Source organism: Microtus ochrogaster, linkage group LG1, assembly GCF_000317375.1.
Source record: "Microtus ochrogaster isolate Prairie Vole_2 linkage group LG1, MicOch1.0, whole genome shotgun sequence".
NCBI lineage: Eukaryota > Metazoa > Chordata > Mammalia > Rodentia > Cricetidae > Microtus > Microtus ochrogaster.
In genome coordinates this window covers 29,014,722-29,031,970 of record NC_022027.1, presented here as the reverse complement: position 1 = coordinate 29,031,970, position 17,249 = coordinate 29,014,722, and the positions used below count along the sequence as shown (strand labels likewise).

The 17,249-nt window shown below is 46.1% G+C and overlaps 1 protein-coding gene and 1 pseudogene across 8 annotated transcripts in view; both read left to right on the top strand.

The window, feature by feature from the left end:
- Nucleotides 1-17,249, top strand: part of Fryl (FRY like transcription coactivator) — a 219,096-nt gene that overhangs the window by 25,169 nt on the left and 176,678 nt on the right. For all 8 annotated transcript variants that reach the window (XM_026785301.1, XM_026785300.1, XM_026785299.1 and 5 more), the window contains exon 2: nt 13,046-13,221. In XM_026785301.1, coding sequence (XP_026641102.1) covers nt 13,131-13,221 — 91 coding nt within the window. In that variant the 5' untranslated portion in view covers nt 13,046-13,130. The remainder of the gene's footprint in view (nt 1-13,045; nt 13,222-17,249) is intronic.
- Nucleotides 3,222-4,168, top strand: LOC101979883 (annotated as a pseudogene).

The following is a 17,249-nucleotide window of genomic DNA, read 5'->3' as shown; positions in this document are numbered from 1 at the left end:
AAAAAAAAAAAAAAAAAAAAAGATTGCAGTCTGTACTTAGCTTAACAAACTCAATGGAGGGAGGGGTTGGGCCGACTGTTTTCTTTGGGGGCTCATTTTAGCTGTGAACTGGCAGGAGGCTAGCAGACCATAGCAGACAACTGCCTGGCCCGGGTACAGAGCTTACCCTTCCTTACCCCCACCCCCTTATTCTTACCTTTTTGTACTTTTGTAGCAATTCATGATTTGGGGGCCTGTGAGGTGACTCAGGATCTAAGGGCACTGGCTGCCGAGCCTGCGGACTTGAATTGGATCTGAGGAACCCACATGGTGGGAGGAGAGAGTCAAAATTGTTACACCTATGCCATGGCATGCATGTGCACCCCCGGCCCCCAGTAAATAAATAAATAAATGTGAAAGCAAACAACAACAACAACAAAAACCCCAACAAACTCAACATTCGGTGCAAAGTGGGGCATTTCCCTTTCTAATTGTTAAGCTGCTTGGATATATTCTTTTGTGGCAGTCACTGGGGCAGGCATTGGAGCAGGAAGCAAGGTGTAGGTCATCCTCTGAGGGCTTCTCCCCCTTTAAAGCTTGTTTGCGTGTAGCTTGATTGAGTTACTGCATAGGAAGAGAGGAGCCCGTTGAAGATATATCATCTTCTGAAGATTCGGGGTTGCACCTCAGCACGGGAGAAAGGGCGCACAGTGGCAGTGAAGATTCCAGACGCACTCAGCTCTCTTGTGGTTTCTCTGGGACACCTCCTTCAAGAGCAGCCAAATGGAAATGCAGGGCTTTGCTGATATTCAGTGTTCATTTTATTGAGTAAAATATGAGCAAGACACTGGATGTTTTCAAAGTTAGTGTCATCCACGGCAGGGTTTACCTAAGCAATGATTGGTTATTGAGTCCTTGGAGTAAGGAAATGGTGATTAATGGCTGTCTTGGGAGAAATGTGGCCATGGTAGTTAACGGCTGTCTTGGGAGTGTCTGCCTCATCAGGGGGGCAAGTGTAGACATTGTAGAGAAATCAAGTTATTGAGAGCATGGGGGGGGGCAGCAGTTAGTTTACATAGGGGTGTCCATGAGGCCTCTTTGGGGAGGTGGCATTTGCATGGTCTGGATGAATGGAGGGAGCATGTGCGCAGGCGCGTCCTGTGGAAATTTGTTTTAACTGGAAAGCTGGCTATGGCTAGAGTAGGGGAAAGAGAGCCCATGTGTTTCCTCATGTCTGTGAGACACTGTTAAGCATGGGTTTGAGCCAGAGAGGACAGTGGCAGTGACTGGGGTAGCAGCAGCCCTGGAGAGAAATGGCTAGGTTTGGGAAAGGTGCTGATTTAATGTCAGGGCTACGAGAAGCACTGTTCGAGGAGCCATGGCTGTGTTTGCCAAGCACCTAAGCACCAAAGATTTGGGTACAGGAAGAGTTGAGCTTGGGATCCTTTAGGTGAGTCCAGTGGACAATGCATCAGCGAGGCTGGTGTCAGAGGAGAGGGAGGCCTGAGTCCCAGATGGCAGCTCTGTACTGGCATAGCCAGATTTGAATGTGAGCCCTCTGGGGAGCTGGCCTCGGAGGTAACATCAGTGAGCAGGAGGGTGGGGACTGAAGCAGAGGAGGGGTGCCTGGGGAGAGGAAGAAAACAGCGCTCCATGGCTGATCCTAGTACTCTGGAGGCTAAGGCAGCCGCACGATCGACACAGCAAGATCCTTGTCTCATAAGACAGGCAAAATAAAGCTAGGATAGCGTGTGGCATCTCATGGTCCAAGTGGAGAGTGTTTTAAGATATGGAGGGAGACACGCTGCCTTTGAGTGCACTGAAGATTCGGGTGGGATTCTGACCCAAGTTTCAGGAGCTGTGGAGAGCGTTGGGAGCAGTGGCTCCTGGGAGGACAGTCAGGACGGGTGAAGGAGACTGAGAAGGAGAGACCACTGTTTGGAGGCTTTTGTCTTAGAAGGAGACGAAAATGCTGAAGTAACTGAGGGACTTCCCCCACTCCCTCATGGTAGAGGGGGACGTTAGAAGATGTGGGTGTGACCCTTCTCCTTCAGAAGGAAGAAAGCGGTGAGACTTTGTCACCTTGAGGCTGCCATTCTCCGTCTTAAAGGTTAGCTAGGGGGATGTTTGTGTTGGCTCGGGAGTATCACTCCCCTGGCTTTCTTCAGGGAGCCTTTGCGATTTTCTTTCTGTCTCCTTTTGGCTTGCTTAGTCTCATTGTGTATCGGGATAGATTTTATCTTTCACATTTCTGGTAAATGGTGATTATTAGGAAGTTGAACCAATTGTGTGTGGAAAATGCCAAAGACGTTTAGCAGGGAATGTGTTTCCCAAGGCCTATTGTTTCCCACAGAAAGGAAACCGCTGGCTTCTTGCATGGATGAGGATAAAGTTATTTTGTGAACACAGTACTTTTTTTCTTTCAACTGACTAGCATTTTTCATACTGTGATCAAAAGAAATTACTTTCTGAAAACAACAGTTTTATGGGACATGCAGACTCCGATTGTAAGCAGGGATCTACTGGAAGCCCTTAGAAAAACCCAGCTTCTTTCCAGACCATTTTACATTCTAGAGGTAGTTCACGTCATTAGCTTGGGAAGAAAGATACACCGAGAAAGCTAGAAGTACGTATTTAGTTTTTAATGACTTTCAAAAGTAATAAAGAGTTTTAGTTAACTGTAAGGAAGAAAATGGGCAACATGGGACGCTTCAGTCCAAAGGAAAAGGGAAAAATGCGTATTTTTGTATGTAGTATTATTTACACGGTTACTTTTCCGTTGCTGTGAGCACATCCGGAGACGGAAACATTTACTTTTACTCACATTCAGAAGGTGGCAGTCCATCACGGTGGGGAAGGCAGGGGGGAGCAGCTCAGTTGACGGTGCACAGAGTCTGTGGCAGGGACTGATTGGAACACAGTGACCAGGAATCAGAGAGCTTGACAGGGGTCAGGTATCAGGCTATGACCCTGTGAGGCCCAATTCTAGTGATTTCTTTCTTCAAGTTAGGCTTTATTTCCTAATGACCCCACAACCTCCCCAAATAACACCACCCACTGGAGAACAAAAGTCCAAAACTGAGCTCCTGGGAGCTGTTTCAGATTCAAACCATAACAATGTAAGACATGTATGCGAGGTGTGTAGACACAGTCTGATCTCTCACCCTGAGTTAAAAAAGAGAGTCTTCAGGTAATTTGTTTAAAAACAAAATTTAGAGGGCAATCCGTAGGAAGCACACGCTATAGGCCGTAAGTGTGGGCATGCTCCGCTGGGCGCGAGCGTGGAAGGTCCAACGTGGGAGGCTTGGTGCCTCTTCTCCCAGATGCTCGGCGGTGCCTGTCGCCTTCAGTAGCAGCCGCAGTAGTGGACAAGGAAACGCCGAACCGAGGCCACTGCCGCTCTCCTGTAACCTTCTAGATGGAGAGGCGACACTCCCAGGCATTGTCTTTTTGCATGGACTCTTCGGCAGCAAAACCAACTTCAACTCCATCGCCAAGGCGATGGTCCAAAGAACCGGCAGGAGGGTGTTGACAGTGGATGCTTGGAACCATGGTGACAATCCCCACCATCCAGATGCAAGCTACGAGGACATGAGTCAGGACCTTCAGGGCCTCCTGCCACAGCTGGGCCTGGTGCCCTGCGTTCTCGTTTGGCCACAGCATGGGAGGAAAGACAGCCATGCTGCTGCTGGCGCTGCAGAGGCCAGATGTTGTGGAGCGATTGGTTGCTGTAGACATAAGCCCAGTAGGAACCACACCTGGATCATATCTAGGAAGCTACATAGCAGCCATGAAGGCCGCTGATATCCCGGAGAAGGTGCTGCACTCCCAGGCCCGAAAACTGGTAGATGCACAACTTAGTGCCACTGTCAAGGACCCAGCCATTCGGAGATTCCTGCTCACTAACCTGGTGGAGGTAGATGGGCGGTTCTCTTGGAGAGTGAACTTGGAGACTTTAGCTCAGCACTTGGACGAGATTCTGACCTTCCCACAGCAGCATGAATCCTACTCGGGGCCAACTCTCTTTCTGATTGGTGGAAATTCTAGCTGTGTACAACCCAGCCACCACTCAGAGATTAGGCGTCTCTTTCCTCAAGCCCAGATTCAGACTGTGCCTAATGCTGGCCACTGGGTCCACAGTGACAAACCCCAAGACTTCACGGATGTTGTCAGCAGCTTCTTGGCCTAAGAAATGGCTTCTTGAAAGAGCAGACAGGGAACTCTGGGCTGCCTGCTTCTTCATAGAACAATTCAGGTGGGCACTAAGAGGGCTCAGAGGTACAGAGGTCGTCCAGCCCTTTAATAAATAAAGGCAGTTCTCTTAAAAAAAAATTTAGGCGGGCGATGGTAGCACAAGCTTTAATCCTAGCACTTGGGAGGCAGAGGCAGGTGGATCTCTGTGAGTTTGAGGCCAGCCTGGTTTACAAACTGAGTTCTAGGACAGCCAGGGCTATACAGAGAAAGCCTGTCTCAAAAAAAAAAAAAAATAGCAGAAAACCAAGGATGTGATAGGTTTATGTTTGCCTTTCTAAAACACTGGATTTCTGGACTAGGCTTTTATCTTCTTTGTGTTTTATGGTCTCTGAATCTGTATCCAGGAACAAACCCTAAATATGTCTGGCAGGCAGTAATGATGCCATCCACTTTCTGAGCATCTAAGAAAAGCATTCATGGACGAGAGTTTGAGAAGGGCCAGCGAGGACGTTTGGGCTGTAAGCTGTGCTTACATAGACACACTTTTGCCATCGTTTGTGACCTCGGAATGGTGGAGGTGTGAGTACTCAAAGAGCACCTGTGTGTAACAGACATGTGATGTCACTCACTCTGTGCTGACTTGTCTTCTGATCTCCACCCCGCCCACCGTGGGTGGGTTAAAGTAACAGCGGCTTTCCATGCAGACAGTTGTGGGATAGAATACAGAAATGTGAACAAGCTTGGGTCAGCTGGTGATAAACGCTCCATGATGAAAACGGGATGGAAAGTAGTGGCCTGGCTCACATTGCAGTTCTTCCGAACCTCTCTTCTCTTTGTTTGATTGAGAGTCACAGTAACTACCTCCTTAGAGTTGTGTGGGCTTAATTAAGAGGCGTGGGAAACACACCTACCAGAGTACCCGGCACAATGCCCACAGCCAAGTGAGGGATATGCCCCCCCCCTTTTGTCTGAGTCATCCAGATCTTCGGGGCAGTGCCAATAATATACGTCAGTTACAGTGTACTTAAGCTGTGTCCTTGAGTGAGCTTGAAGATCTTGTTGAAAAGCAAAGTAACAGGTATAAACCTTGTAGACGTTGTGCTTGGTGAAATAAGCCAGATCCCCAGAGGGCAGGTAGCTGTGATTCCAGCGGTGTGAGATACCAGGTCATCAGTTCACTGAGACGGCAAGTGGGTGGGCGGCTGGAAGAGGCCGAGGTAGGGTAATGGGGCATCACTGTGTCACGGGTACTGAGTTTTGCAAGATGCAGAGAGAGCTGGAGTCCGATGATGGTGGTGACTGGACGTAGGTGTGAATATCCTGTGTGCGCTATGAAACAGGTAGGATGGCAGAGGACATGTCATGACCATCACAACACACACACACACACATACACAGACACACACACACATACACACACACATACACACACACACATACACACACATACACACACACACACACGAGAGAGATCCCCCCCCTTCGCATTTTCCATATGTGTCAGTGAATAAAGAGCCATCAAGTAGTGGTTCCCGCATAGTGTGTCTGTGAGATTCCCACAAGATGAAAGCTCTGTTGGAAATTCTCTTTCCTTCTCCGAGGTGCTCTTTGGTGGCTGGAAAAGGCATTTTCCATTGTTCTGCCAATTGAGAAAATGTTTCTTGGGTTCTCATTGTGCTCACAAAACAACAACGCAGAAGTGTTGAGTGACACCTGCCAGTGATTGATCTAAGTTTACACCAAACAGTCCTCAGGGTACTTCTACAGTCCTTTGGAAGCTTCATGAAATAGCCCTTAAAGGCATTGTTCTCATTTTGCAGCTGAGAAGCCAAAGGCTCTTGAGTGGGTAAGAGGCTTTCTACTTTAAAAACATCTTTAGAAGTGTTTCAGTTCATAGACACAAAGGCAGGACATTCCAAATCACACAAAGGGGCCGGCAGATGTCGGTGCAGAACTGTGTGAGAGACATATTTGTATGAAGCGGAGTCGAGAGAATGTTAGGGACATAGGTTGGTGGTTTTGTCTTTTTCATTACAATCTTGACTCCCAGGACAGTGCGGTCCCCTACTATCTGGTAAGCATCGCTGGCCGCACTGTGTCTTAGGAAGCAAAGCTTGGGATACAGTAAGGTCCCTAAAGAAGGAAGGGCAGAGACCAAGTAGGATTCCCACTTAGCCTTCTGTTGTGGTCAAGTGGAAGGGTATTTTCTGTTTTAGCTCTCCAGGACTGGGAGTCGCAGCTCATGGTTGATTGAGTAAGGTGAGTCACAAGAAAGGCAGGCTATGGAGATAGATGCTCAGCAGGTAAACATGATGACTGGGGTTACAATCTTGAAACCCATATGGTGGAGGGAGGGAGCCTCTTCCTCAGCAACAACAAAAAAACTTACAATAATAGTGTAAGAATAATTTTTTTAAAAAGAGGGAGGTGGAGCTGTGTGGTCCTAGGAGGAGAAGTGCCTCTCACCGCACCTCCGTGTCTGCGCTCGGTGCGCTATTACCCAACCGGTACGCGAGCTTCGGGCAAGGGGGCTGGAGGTTAAAATACACAAACACACACAGACAGAAAGACAGAGACACGGGTCATCCTTGAATTCCCCAAGAATGCCCCCTTTAATGTGTTCAGGTTCAGATTATATAGAGATAGCCATGCCCCAGCCAAACCCACCAGAAACCACTCTCCTGCCATCAGGAACTCCTGAAGGTCTCGTGCTCAGAGCAGCTGTAGGCACTCAGATCAGGGGAAAACAAGTTGCTTACAAGAAATTCAGGATCTGTGGGTCTCACTGCTCCCAACAGAGAAGAGGCCCGTGGAGTTCCTACGTGAGTGTAAATGACTGAGGAGATTTTCCAGTTTTGCGGGCTTCGTTTTCACTTTGATACAACAGTCACCTGAATACATAGGTGAGATGCAGTTTAGCTTTGGAAAAAGGAGGATTAGAAGTAAAATGTCTAGGGGATGAAGTGCCTGGGAAGGGGGGACTCCAGGGGCCTGAGTTGACCAAATGGGGTTGGCCTTGGGCCGCTGCATCCAGTTGAAGAGATGGAGTGTCATCGAGATGATGGGGGTGCAGTTGGTGTGGAGACTTGACAATCCAGGTGTCTTCTTCAGAGGGTACTCAGCAGGGTTGGGCACTCTTTAGAGTAATAGTAACATGTGTTAGTCCATTTAAAGCAAGGTTTATCTATTTTTGTTCTATATGTATGGGTGTTTGGCCTTCGTATATGCCAGTGCACCATGTACGCGAATTGCCAATGAGGCCAGAAGAGGCTGTGGTGTTCTCTAGGACCAAATTACAGACAGTTGTGAGCTGCCATGAGGCTGTTGGGATTTGAACCCGAGTCTTCTGTATTAGTTCCTTAGAAAAATAACGTATACAACCAGGCATGGTGAAGATGAGGACAGAAGGGTTTAGGGGTCTATGGCCGATCTCCATGACATACATAATGAAGCCGAGGCTTACTCGGGGCATATGACTTCCCATCTTTAAAGCAATAAACAACACTCTCCCCCACCCCCCAATAACTTCAGAGGCTTTCTCATATAATATTTGTAGCCTAATATGCTGACAGTTGATTATTTAACAGAAAACTTATTATTTAAGGGGCTGGGGAGATGACTCCGAGGAGAAAGTGCATGCCAGGCAACCGTGAGGGTCACAGTTGGGATCTCAGCACCCTTTTCAGTACTGTCCTTTCAGGACTTGGGAGGCAAAGGCAGGGACTCCTCAGAGAGAGCTGTGAGCTAGTGCAGGCAGGACACACAGAGCTCTTGACCCAGAGAAACCTTGTGCCAGGGAGTAAATTGCAGAGATCGAGGAAGACACCAAAGTCAAGTCATTCAGGCTTTTCCATGCACACGCATAATCACTCATGTGAGCGTACGTGCACACACAAACACACAGACAACACATACAGACACACACACAGACATACACATAAACACACAGACACCACATACAGACACAGACACACACACAGACACACACACACACACAAGAAAAGGAAACTTGTTTGAAATAAGTTGGAAAGTACATACTTTAAACACTTTATAACTAGATATATAAATATTTTAAATTTGCTAATCTTGAAATACAGTCAGGGCATTTTCTGTACAATGTGTTTTAGAGTGATTTCCTTTAGGTCATAAAAGCTCATTTTTAGAGACAAAACATTTTCTTTTCACTCTCATTCTTGATGTGTAATACTTGGCTAAATTACATAATTAGAATAAACACACTGACCTGAGCAGATTATAGGACAAATTTTCTTCCTGGCTGCCATGTAGTTCTGTTAGGAGAAAAATGCATTGGACCCTCTGACTCCAATAGCCTTTCTGGAGGCTGTAATCCAGAAGCCTTGGCTCTCCTTGCTCTTATGGCTGGCAGGAGTCTGGTATTATGTTTAGGCCCAAGGCTTTCCCAGACTATAAAGGAGCAACACAGCAAATAATGTTGCAGGTACTAGGTTATTGATAAACAAGTTTGAGGATAGTTATTTTTAAGAGAGCACCAGTTTTGTTGAGATAATAATTCCCATACCACTATGAATTACCAACTTAAACTCTACTACAAGCCGCAGCTGCTGTGAACTCACAGACAGTTGCATCTCCACAGTTGATTGTTGTGTTTTCATCATTCCCCCTTTTGCTTCGGTTCCTAGGCACCTGCTCATCTTTTTCTCTGTGTGTAGATCTGTCTGCTCTGGGCGTCAGCTTGTTTCAGTTAGTATATTTACAGACCATCCATTGTGTAACACGTCAGTACATTGTTTCTTCCTGTGGTAGTGTAATACTCCAGCAGGTATCCGTACCTCAGTTGACCATTAATTAGTGGGTAACGTTTGGGTTATTTCCACCCTTGGCAATTGCATAAAAGGGTATGATAACCATGCATTTTGTGGGGGTATATATTTTCACTTTGTGTTTGTAACCCCAAGAGTGGAATTCCTGGGTGGTGTTTATCTTTTGGAGATCATATAGATTTCCCTGGAGTTGCTCTTTTGACTTTTTGTTCCCACTAGTGGTATGTGAGGGTTTTAGCCGTGTTCTTGTTGCCTAGTGCCATCAGCCTTAGTTGGCACGGAATGTGGCAGTGGAATGCCATATATTGCTGAGTCAAGTCCTGGGGGTGGAGAAGCCTATGGCCAAGGCAGATCTGGTATCTGGAGAGAGCCCACTTCCTGGTTTGGTAGATAAAGGAAGCAAGCTCTCCTGTGCCTTTAGGGACAGTAGCATTGCCACTCTGGGGACCCCACCCTCATGACCTGGCTCCCCTGAAAGTCCCCACGTCCTCTACTGAGTTAGTGTGTCAGAATGTGAATTTGGGAGCGAGTGCCATCCTAGCACCTTCCTCGGGAGATTTTACTTTGAAGAGTGGGTTTTCTGTTCATCATTATAACAACTGTTTGGGAGAAGAGTGGAAGAGAAACTGTTATTCTTTTTTAAAGACATAAGGTGGGAAGGCCAGTCTCACGAAAGACTGTGATCCCACGAGGGGTAGTGGCTGGTGACTCCAGGCCTTGGCAAGGGGGGGGGGATGATCACCTTGGTGGGTGGGGGACCGTGGCCGGTGAGAGACAGACAGATACATCGTGCAGAGTAAGTCTAGAGTCTATCCAGTGGGTTATGAAGGGAGGGAGAGAGGAAGCGGGGTATCTGCTTCCATCGGAGGGAGGGGAGGGGCTGGGAGGGGGCGTGGCTTGTGTCTTAAAGGGACAGGGTACCCTGGTGACAGACCAGATCAGCTGATCATAACTGAAACATCACTTATTTAAAACCACTGCCTAGAAATAAGAGTATTTTCCTTTCATATTTTAATTTTATTTTGGCATTGTATATCTATGATTGTCCCTCAGAAGAACCCTTGCTACTAGTAACAATTCAACAAATACCAAGTGCCTACTGTATATGTTGAATATACTTGTATATATGTATACAGTACTGTATACATACATATATTGAATATACATGCACTTTATATGTCTATTACAATGTCTACTGTAATGCACTATGTATATTAGTGAATACACCAATTTTTAAATTTTAGTTTTTTTTTTTACTTAGTAACATTTCTGCACATTTTTTTGGAACTATATTAAATTTATCTTACTAAAATTTGCCTCTTTTTTTCCTTTCTTATTGAGGAGCTTCTTTTTTATTAGTTTATTTTTATTTTATGTTGTGTTTTGGCTGCATGTATGTGTGTGGGTATCAGAATCCCCAGAACTGAAGTTACAGATAGATGTAAGCCACCATGTGGTGCTGGGAATTGGACCCAGGTCCTCTGGAAGAGCAACCAGTGCTCTAAGCACTGAGCCATCTCTCCAGCCCAAAGATTGCCTCTTTTATTCATCCCGTTCTTTTTTAAATCTTTGGGTTATTTATTTATTTTTTGTTTTGAACTTTTATACTCTATCAGAGTGGTTCAGGGACAGAGTAAAAACAGAGAAGCATCAATTTGCCGTAGATGGTGATTAACACAGAGACCCACAATTTGCTGAGTCACCAGAAACAGCAGAATGCAGAACGCTCAGCCCTAAAGGGAACAGATACACAGATACACGGATCCTTCCTCCCAGGGCTCAGGGATCGTGGTGAAAGAGGAGTAGAGAGCGTAAGAGCCTGAGGCGGAGGATGATTGCAGGGAAGCAGTGGCTTCTGGACACAGCAGGCAGCTGCACATAGGGACTCACAGCCCTTGTGACAGCGTCCACAAGATCAGTGCAAGCCCGAGCCATACCAAGCCCCGCCGTAGAGAAGGGAGGTGGGTCGGAAGTCCCGTCCTTAGCTTCTGGGAGAGGGAGAGGCAGTTTTCTGTCTGGTAGGTCAACCGCACTCCAGTGGAAGGCACACACTACAAAATATTTGGGCAGCACAAATTGGTCTTGACAAGTGACACAAAGGTAGGGTTGGGGAAATGAGGGTGAATCTGGGAAGAGTTAAGAGGGAGATAAATATGAACCAAAACACATTGTACAAAATTCTCAACTAATAAAACAACAACCCCACTAAAAGAATTTGTGGTTAATCCATCATATTCAGTTACAAGCTCTAGGTTAAGTGTAATGCATGCTGCATCTTCCAGTAAACCATAATTTATTTTTATCCCACTTCAGATGCCTTTTTTTTTTTTTTTTTGGAAATAACACAAACAGCATTTGCGTGTAGAACTTTGTAGGCGTTTGAGTTCTTGAGTCAAGTCAGTGTGTGGACATTTTAGAGGGTCCGTTCACATGCGGCTGTGTTTGTCGTCAGTCTCAGCGGTGTGGCTTGGTACCTTCCTGGGCCACAGGAGAGCTTCACAGTGCCCAGAAGAGAGTTTGCGGCCCCGCTCACTGCTGCATGGAGTGCCAGTATCCAGTCGGCACTCAGAGTTTGTTGGATTCCGGGGTCCTCCTGAGGGACAAGAAGGGAAGTAGCCATTTTTCCCCCTAGAAAGGCGACCCTGGGGTACATAACTTTATGAATCTGGAGGAATCAGCTCATTTTGAGAACTTGTTTGGAGTTGAATTTTGTTGGAAACACACGTTTCAGAAGTCAAACAATAAGACAGCCCTTACCTCTCCCACGCCTGCCCCCTTACCGTCCTCTTCTGGTGATCCTTTGACCCTCTTCTGATGTAACTTAAGTGCTGTTGAGACCACCAGCTCCATTTGAGACAAGGTCTCCTGCAGCCTAAGCTCGCATCTGATGCACTGTATAGAACGCCGGGGTCCTCCTGTCTCCACCCCCATGTGCTAGAATTACAGGTATGCGCTACCACACCCAGCTTAACATGCTATTTTCTTAAATACAGAATCCAACACAGTGTTTTTCTGTCACTTGCTTGTTTCATGTAGCCAGGTGGTCTTTCTTCTCATGGTTGTTCACAGTGCGTCTGTGTTTTGCAGCTGTGTGGAATGCATAGGCTCCTCCCCCCCCCCCCCCCCGGTTTTTTCACACATCCTTCTGTGTTTTCTGCTTTACTTTTACAAACGATCTCATCCTAATCTTGCTATCCAGCTGTCTCTCTGCTGCGCAGCAGTTGTAAGTGGAGGGTGGTAGTTCTGAGGTCACTGGTTAATTGTAGACCTTGTGAGGGGAGGGCACCACTCCCAGCATCTGGGAGCACCTGTGCCCTCAGGGCCCCTGTGTAGGAAGAAAGGTCCCAAGTTCCCTGACGCTGTCTGGGTCTCTAAGCCAAAGAAACACTATTCTGACCCCGTTTCCTCAAGAAATAAGTAGCTGTGACTAGCATTTCCTTTAAGATTGTAACATACTTGAGAAGATGGTAAGTTAGAGCCCTTGGAGGTTAATTTGCATTGTCCTTTGTCTCCAGATAGATAGCTGGAATACTGTTTGTTTTAGAGACAGGCCCTGGCTGGCCTGGAACTAGCTGTGGGGATTAGATTGGCTTGGAACTCACAGGGAGCTGCTCGCTTCTTCCTCCCGAGAGATGGGATTTGAAGGTGCCCATCACCACCACCGCTGCCCAGCCTTGAGATGCTTTTCCCCTTACGCCAGCTGGGCAAGTGCTCTACCACTAAGCAACATTCCCCTGAGGATTTTTTTTTTTTTTTGCAACAGGATTTTTCTCTGTTTAACAGCCCTGGCTGTCCTGGAACTCACTCTGTAGACCAGCTGGCCTCAAACTCACAGAGATCCTCCCTCCTGCCTCTGCCTCCTGCCTGCTGGGATTAAAGGTGGGTGCCACCACCGCCCAGTTTCTTTAAGTATTTGCTTATTTTTTTGCAAGCACGATCTTGACCAAATTGTCAGTTGCAATACTTATTTTCTCAGTAGCGTGTCCCACAGCAGCTGCTAACTGAAGTGCCATGAACTTCGGTTTAGCCCTGACTGTTAGGACTAACCCTCTCCCGTTCCTGTCTTCCAGCCTTCGACATTCTGCACTCTGCTTCACCCATGGAGAGTCACCGCTGCCGCTTCCCAGTGTGCCCACTTCAGTGCCTGTAAAGTACATGCTCCAGGTTGAAAAAGCTTCTAGATGGATCCTTTCCAAGTTTGGTGTCTTTTCTACAAACCCTGTGCCTCAACATCCATTTCTAAGTGGTAAGGATGTGTACTAAAAAAAAAAAAAAAAAATTGAAGTTTGTTTATTTTGCATGTGGGTGAGTACATGTGTTATGCCCAGATCACGGAGTCCCCCCAAAACCAACTAGGAGACTGATCCTGTTTGTAAAAGCAAACAGCCTTTATTATACAAGTTTGCAAACTCCAAACTTCGTCTCTCCCTGTGTCTAACGTATTGAAATAATTGGAGCGCCCTAAGCTCAGTTAGGATTGGGTTTTTGTAGTAGCAAAGATAGGACTGAGAGATTTCTAAGCTTCAGGACCCCTGATTGGCTGACATTTGTTGAGGGGTGTCCTGGTGAAAAGCAATGGGTGTGTGCTGGCAGGTGATCCTATCTACAACGGTTGGAATGTTGGAATTCCTTTGGATGGTCTGTTCCTGGGTGGTGCCTGGGTAGTCTGAGTTTGTGGTCTTTCTTCTTGCAACCAGGTATTGCCTTAGGGAAAACTACTGAGACCCAGGCTTCTATTGAGCTGTCGTGCTGGGTCCTACACACTCTAGCATAGCAGGGTGGAGCTTGTGGGAGTCGGTTCTGTCCTTCTATCACATGGGTCCTGTGGACAGAAGGCGGGGGGTTGTTACCCTGGTGCCTGCCCCTTCAGAGGATGCTGGGAACCATGAAATGATTGCTCTTTGGACTGCCTTTCCTAGGCTCTCTCTTTTTATATCTGCCATAGTTATTTTTGGTAATTTCTTCTGAACTACATCTAAAGGTAGCTATAACAGGTTTTTTTTGGGAGCTTTAAAACAGTCTTTCTGTACTGCCTTACTGCTATAACATAATACCTAATATTAGTGAATGATACTTATAAAAATAATTGCATTGGTCGTTTGTCATTGCCATGACAAAATATTTGAGCAAGTCAACTTAAGGAGAGTAGAGATTTCTTTGGACTCGCGTTTCAGAGGCGTCAGGCTATGGTCAGATGGCTCCGTGGCTTTTCTGCCGGTGGCAGCACCGTGATGGTAGAAAGGCATGGCAAATGGAAGTGACTGGGAAGTGGAGGAAGAAGACCCGTAACGGTCACCTCCTCTTTCTGCTCTTCTTCCACTGGGGTCCCTGGATTACGGGGCATTACTCCTCACACTCTGTGCAGGCCTTGCCCCCTCAGTTGCTAGCCAAGTCAGTTGATTCTGTTCTTCCCCACTATTCCCACATCTTAAAAATATCTTATTAGTTTCCTTATAGACTCAGTGTAATCGCTCGGACAGTCCAGAGTAACAGACACACAAACTTGAGGTGTGTACTTGATTGGCCTTTGTTTCTCCATGATTTCTTCCAGTCCTGGTGATTGGAATTCATGCAGAAACATCCACAAACATCTTTAGAGTGGGGTGTGATGTCAGCTGCTTTTAGTGCATGGCCCTGCGTGTGGCTTTTCGTATGTGAGGTTTACTCAGAGCGTTATCTGTGGACAGGAAGGGCAGAGGAGGAAGATTGAGCAGAACACATAGCTACAATGGGAGACTAACCAATCAAATGCAACCCAATTGAGAGAAACAAGCAAACATTACAGGTGTCTGTGAAGCCCCCCATTGATTGACGTGTCTGTGTGATTCCCCTCTGTTGTGCAGAATGACAGTTCTTTTATCCATGTTTACTGTTTGATTGTGTTAAATGCCACCATTTGTGTGGCCTTTCTCCAGCTGATGGAGTCTAGTTGCCTGGATTCTTTTGCATGCCTTTTGTAGGCATTTTATGTTTTATTTACTGTCTCACATGTCCTCTGGGATGGAATTGGTGAATTGTTTCTGGACGTAGGGCACATGCCCTGAAGAATGCTTAGCAAGAAGAATGCTTAGCAAGAGTATCGGGTGCGTTAGTTATCTGTTGCTCTGTAACCGAGTCTTCCCTAATGTCCCAGTTTACCCCAGTGAGCATCATTCTCTGACAGTTGGTGTCAGTCTATTTCTTTGGGGTGCAGCTTGGTTGAGTGCTTCTAGCCAGAGATTCCCATAAACTGCTGTGATGATATTTTCTGGGGCCATAGTCATTTCAACTGGGGAGGGGAGGGGGGGTCACAGAAATTTCTGTGGTGCATCCCAGCTCACCCTGTGACTTTTGGCAGGATTTAAATCCTTCCTGGCTGTTGGTCAGAATTTTGTTTCTTTCTCTTTAGTGTATTTACTTTACGTGTTCAGTGGCATAAGACACATTCTTACTGTTGCTCATGAATCGCCCTGTTCCATCCTCAGAACCTTTTCCTGTTCCACAGTTGAGCTGGTTGAATTGAATGGATTCACAGTATCCATTCAGTGTAACTCTCCATTTGTCCATCCCCATGGCGCTGCTTTCTGTTCAGGGTCTGACGGCCTCCTGTGCGGAGTCATATCAGCATTTCACTGTCTATGGCTGCCTTATTTCACTCAGCATGTTATTAAGGTCATTTATGTGTGGCATGCATCAGAATATCATGTTTTTGTTTTTTGTTTTTTGGACAGGGTTTCTCTGCATAGCCCTGACTGTCCTGAAGCTGGCTCTGTAGACCAGGCCATCATTTTTTTTAAAGGCCAGATGGATACATTATGCTGGGACCCCACATTTTAAAAAGAAACGCACTCCAGAGACTGAGTTGTTGCCTTTTTGTTGCCGATGGGCTGCTTTGCTGTGAACACTGGCATTCTTTGGCATTCTGTTTTCCCAGGAAAGTCTCCAAACCCACTCCATGTTGAAGAGAAGGGCTTGTGTATGGGTGTGAATACCAGGAGGTGGGAGCCATTGGCGTGCCTCTCAGACATACCATAATAATCCTCTGTGTAGTTAAGCCAGCAGCTGGCTATACTTATTTAGAAACACAATAGCTTATAAGATGTTATTTTGCAGTCATCTATAATAGTTTCGTGGATCCAAAGACAACATCCACAAAACAAGGTATATTGAAAGGAGTTACTTCCTATTTTTTTCCTCTTTTAAGAAAACCATTTAAAAATTTCAGTTGGTTTGTTTAAGTATAAGCAGGTGGGGTTGGAGAGATGGCTGAGCAGTTAGGGGTACGTGCTGCTCTTTCAGGGGATTTCAGTTCAGCTCCCGGTACCCGTGGCAGTTAGCCCACAACCTGTAACTCTAGTTCCAGGGCATCCATGGTCCTCTTCTGGCCCCAGTCACAAAATAAATAAGATAAAACACATAACACAGGTTATGTTCTTCTCTCTCTTTTTAATATAAACTGAGTGTACTCTATACCTTCCCTTCTTTGTTTGACATATTCTGAAAATCACTCTCTACCAGTTTGTTGGTTATCTTTTCTACAGCCACAGAAGACCTCACTGAACGTGTCAGATTTGGGTTGTTCCTAATCTTTTGCTAATATGAAATACATTGCGGTGAGCACGCGCATGCTGCTTTTAATTTCACTGTTTCATACTTCAGGCGGTACTTAGAAGTGGGTTTGTGCAGTCAGAGGCTAAGTGAATGTGCAGGTTTATTAGCTATTTCCAGATATAGCCTGAGAGTTAAGACTTAGTGTTCTCATCAGTGGGTGTTTGGGTATGCCCGACTATGTCATAAAATATGTTTGTAAACCTTTGGGGGTCCCACTAAGTTAATTTCCACCTTCCTCCTCTTGAATGAGATTGGTTTCTGTATTGTAAAGTTGCATTTGCATTTCTGCCTCGTAACTGTCCATTCCCTTAGCCCCTCCCCCTTTTGGGTTTGTAGTGTTTTTTTTTAATAAGCTCTTTTATTATAAGGAATACCAACCCTTTGTTTCCTCCTGACAGCAGAGATAGTCTCTAATCCACTTCCTGCCTGCTTCATTTTTTTTTTAATCCCTTCTCCATTGGGGGACCACTTATTTTTCTGATCATTTGATGTTTGATAGTTCCCCTTATATAGCCCAGACTCCATCTATTTCTTCAAACATTCCCCAGATAGAATTTGACTTTGTCCATGGAACCAGTATTCCAGCATCCCCTTTATCAGCTGTTGGTGTGGTGGCTATCTTCCTAGTTGAGAAAGAGAAGGCCCTTTGTGGCTTTATTTAAAATGAATGCAGTAAGTAATACC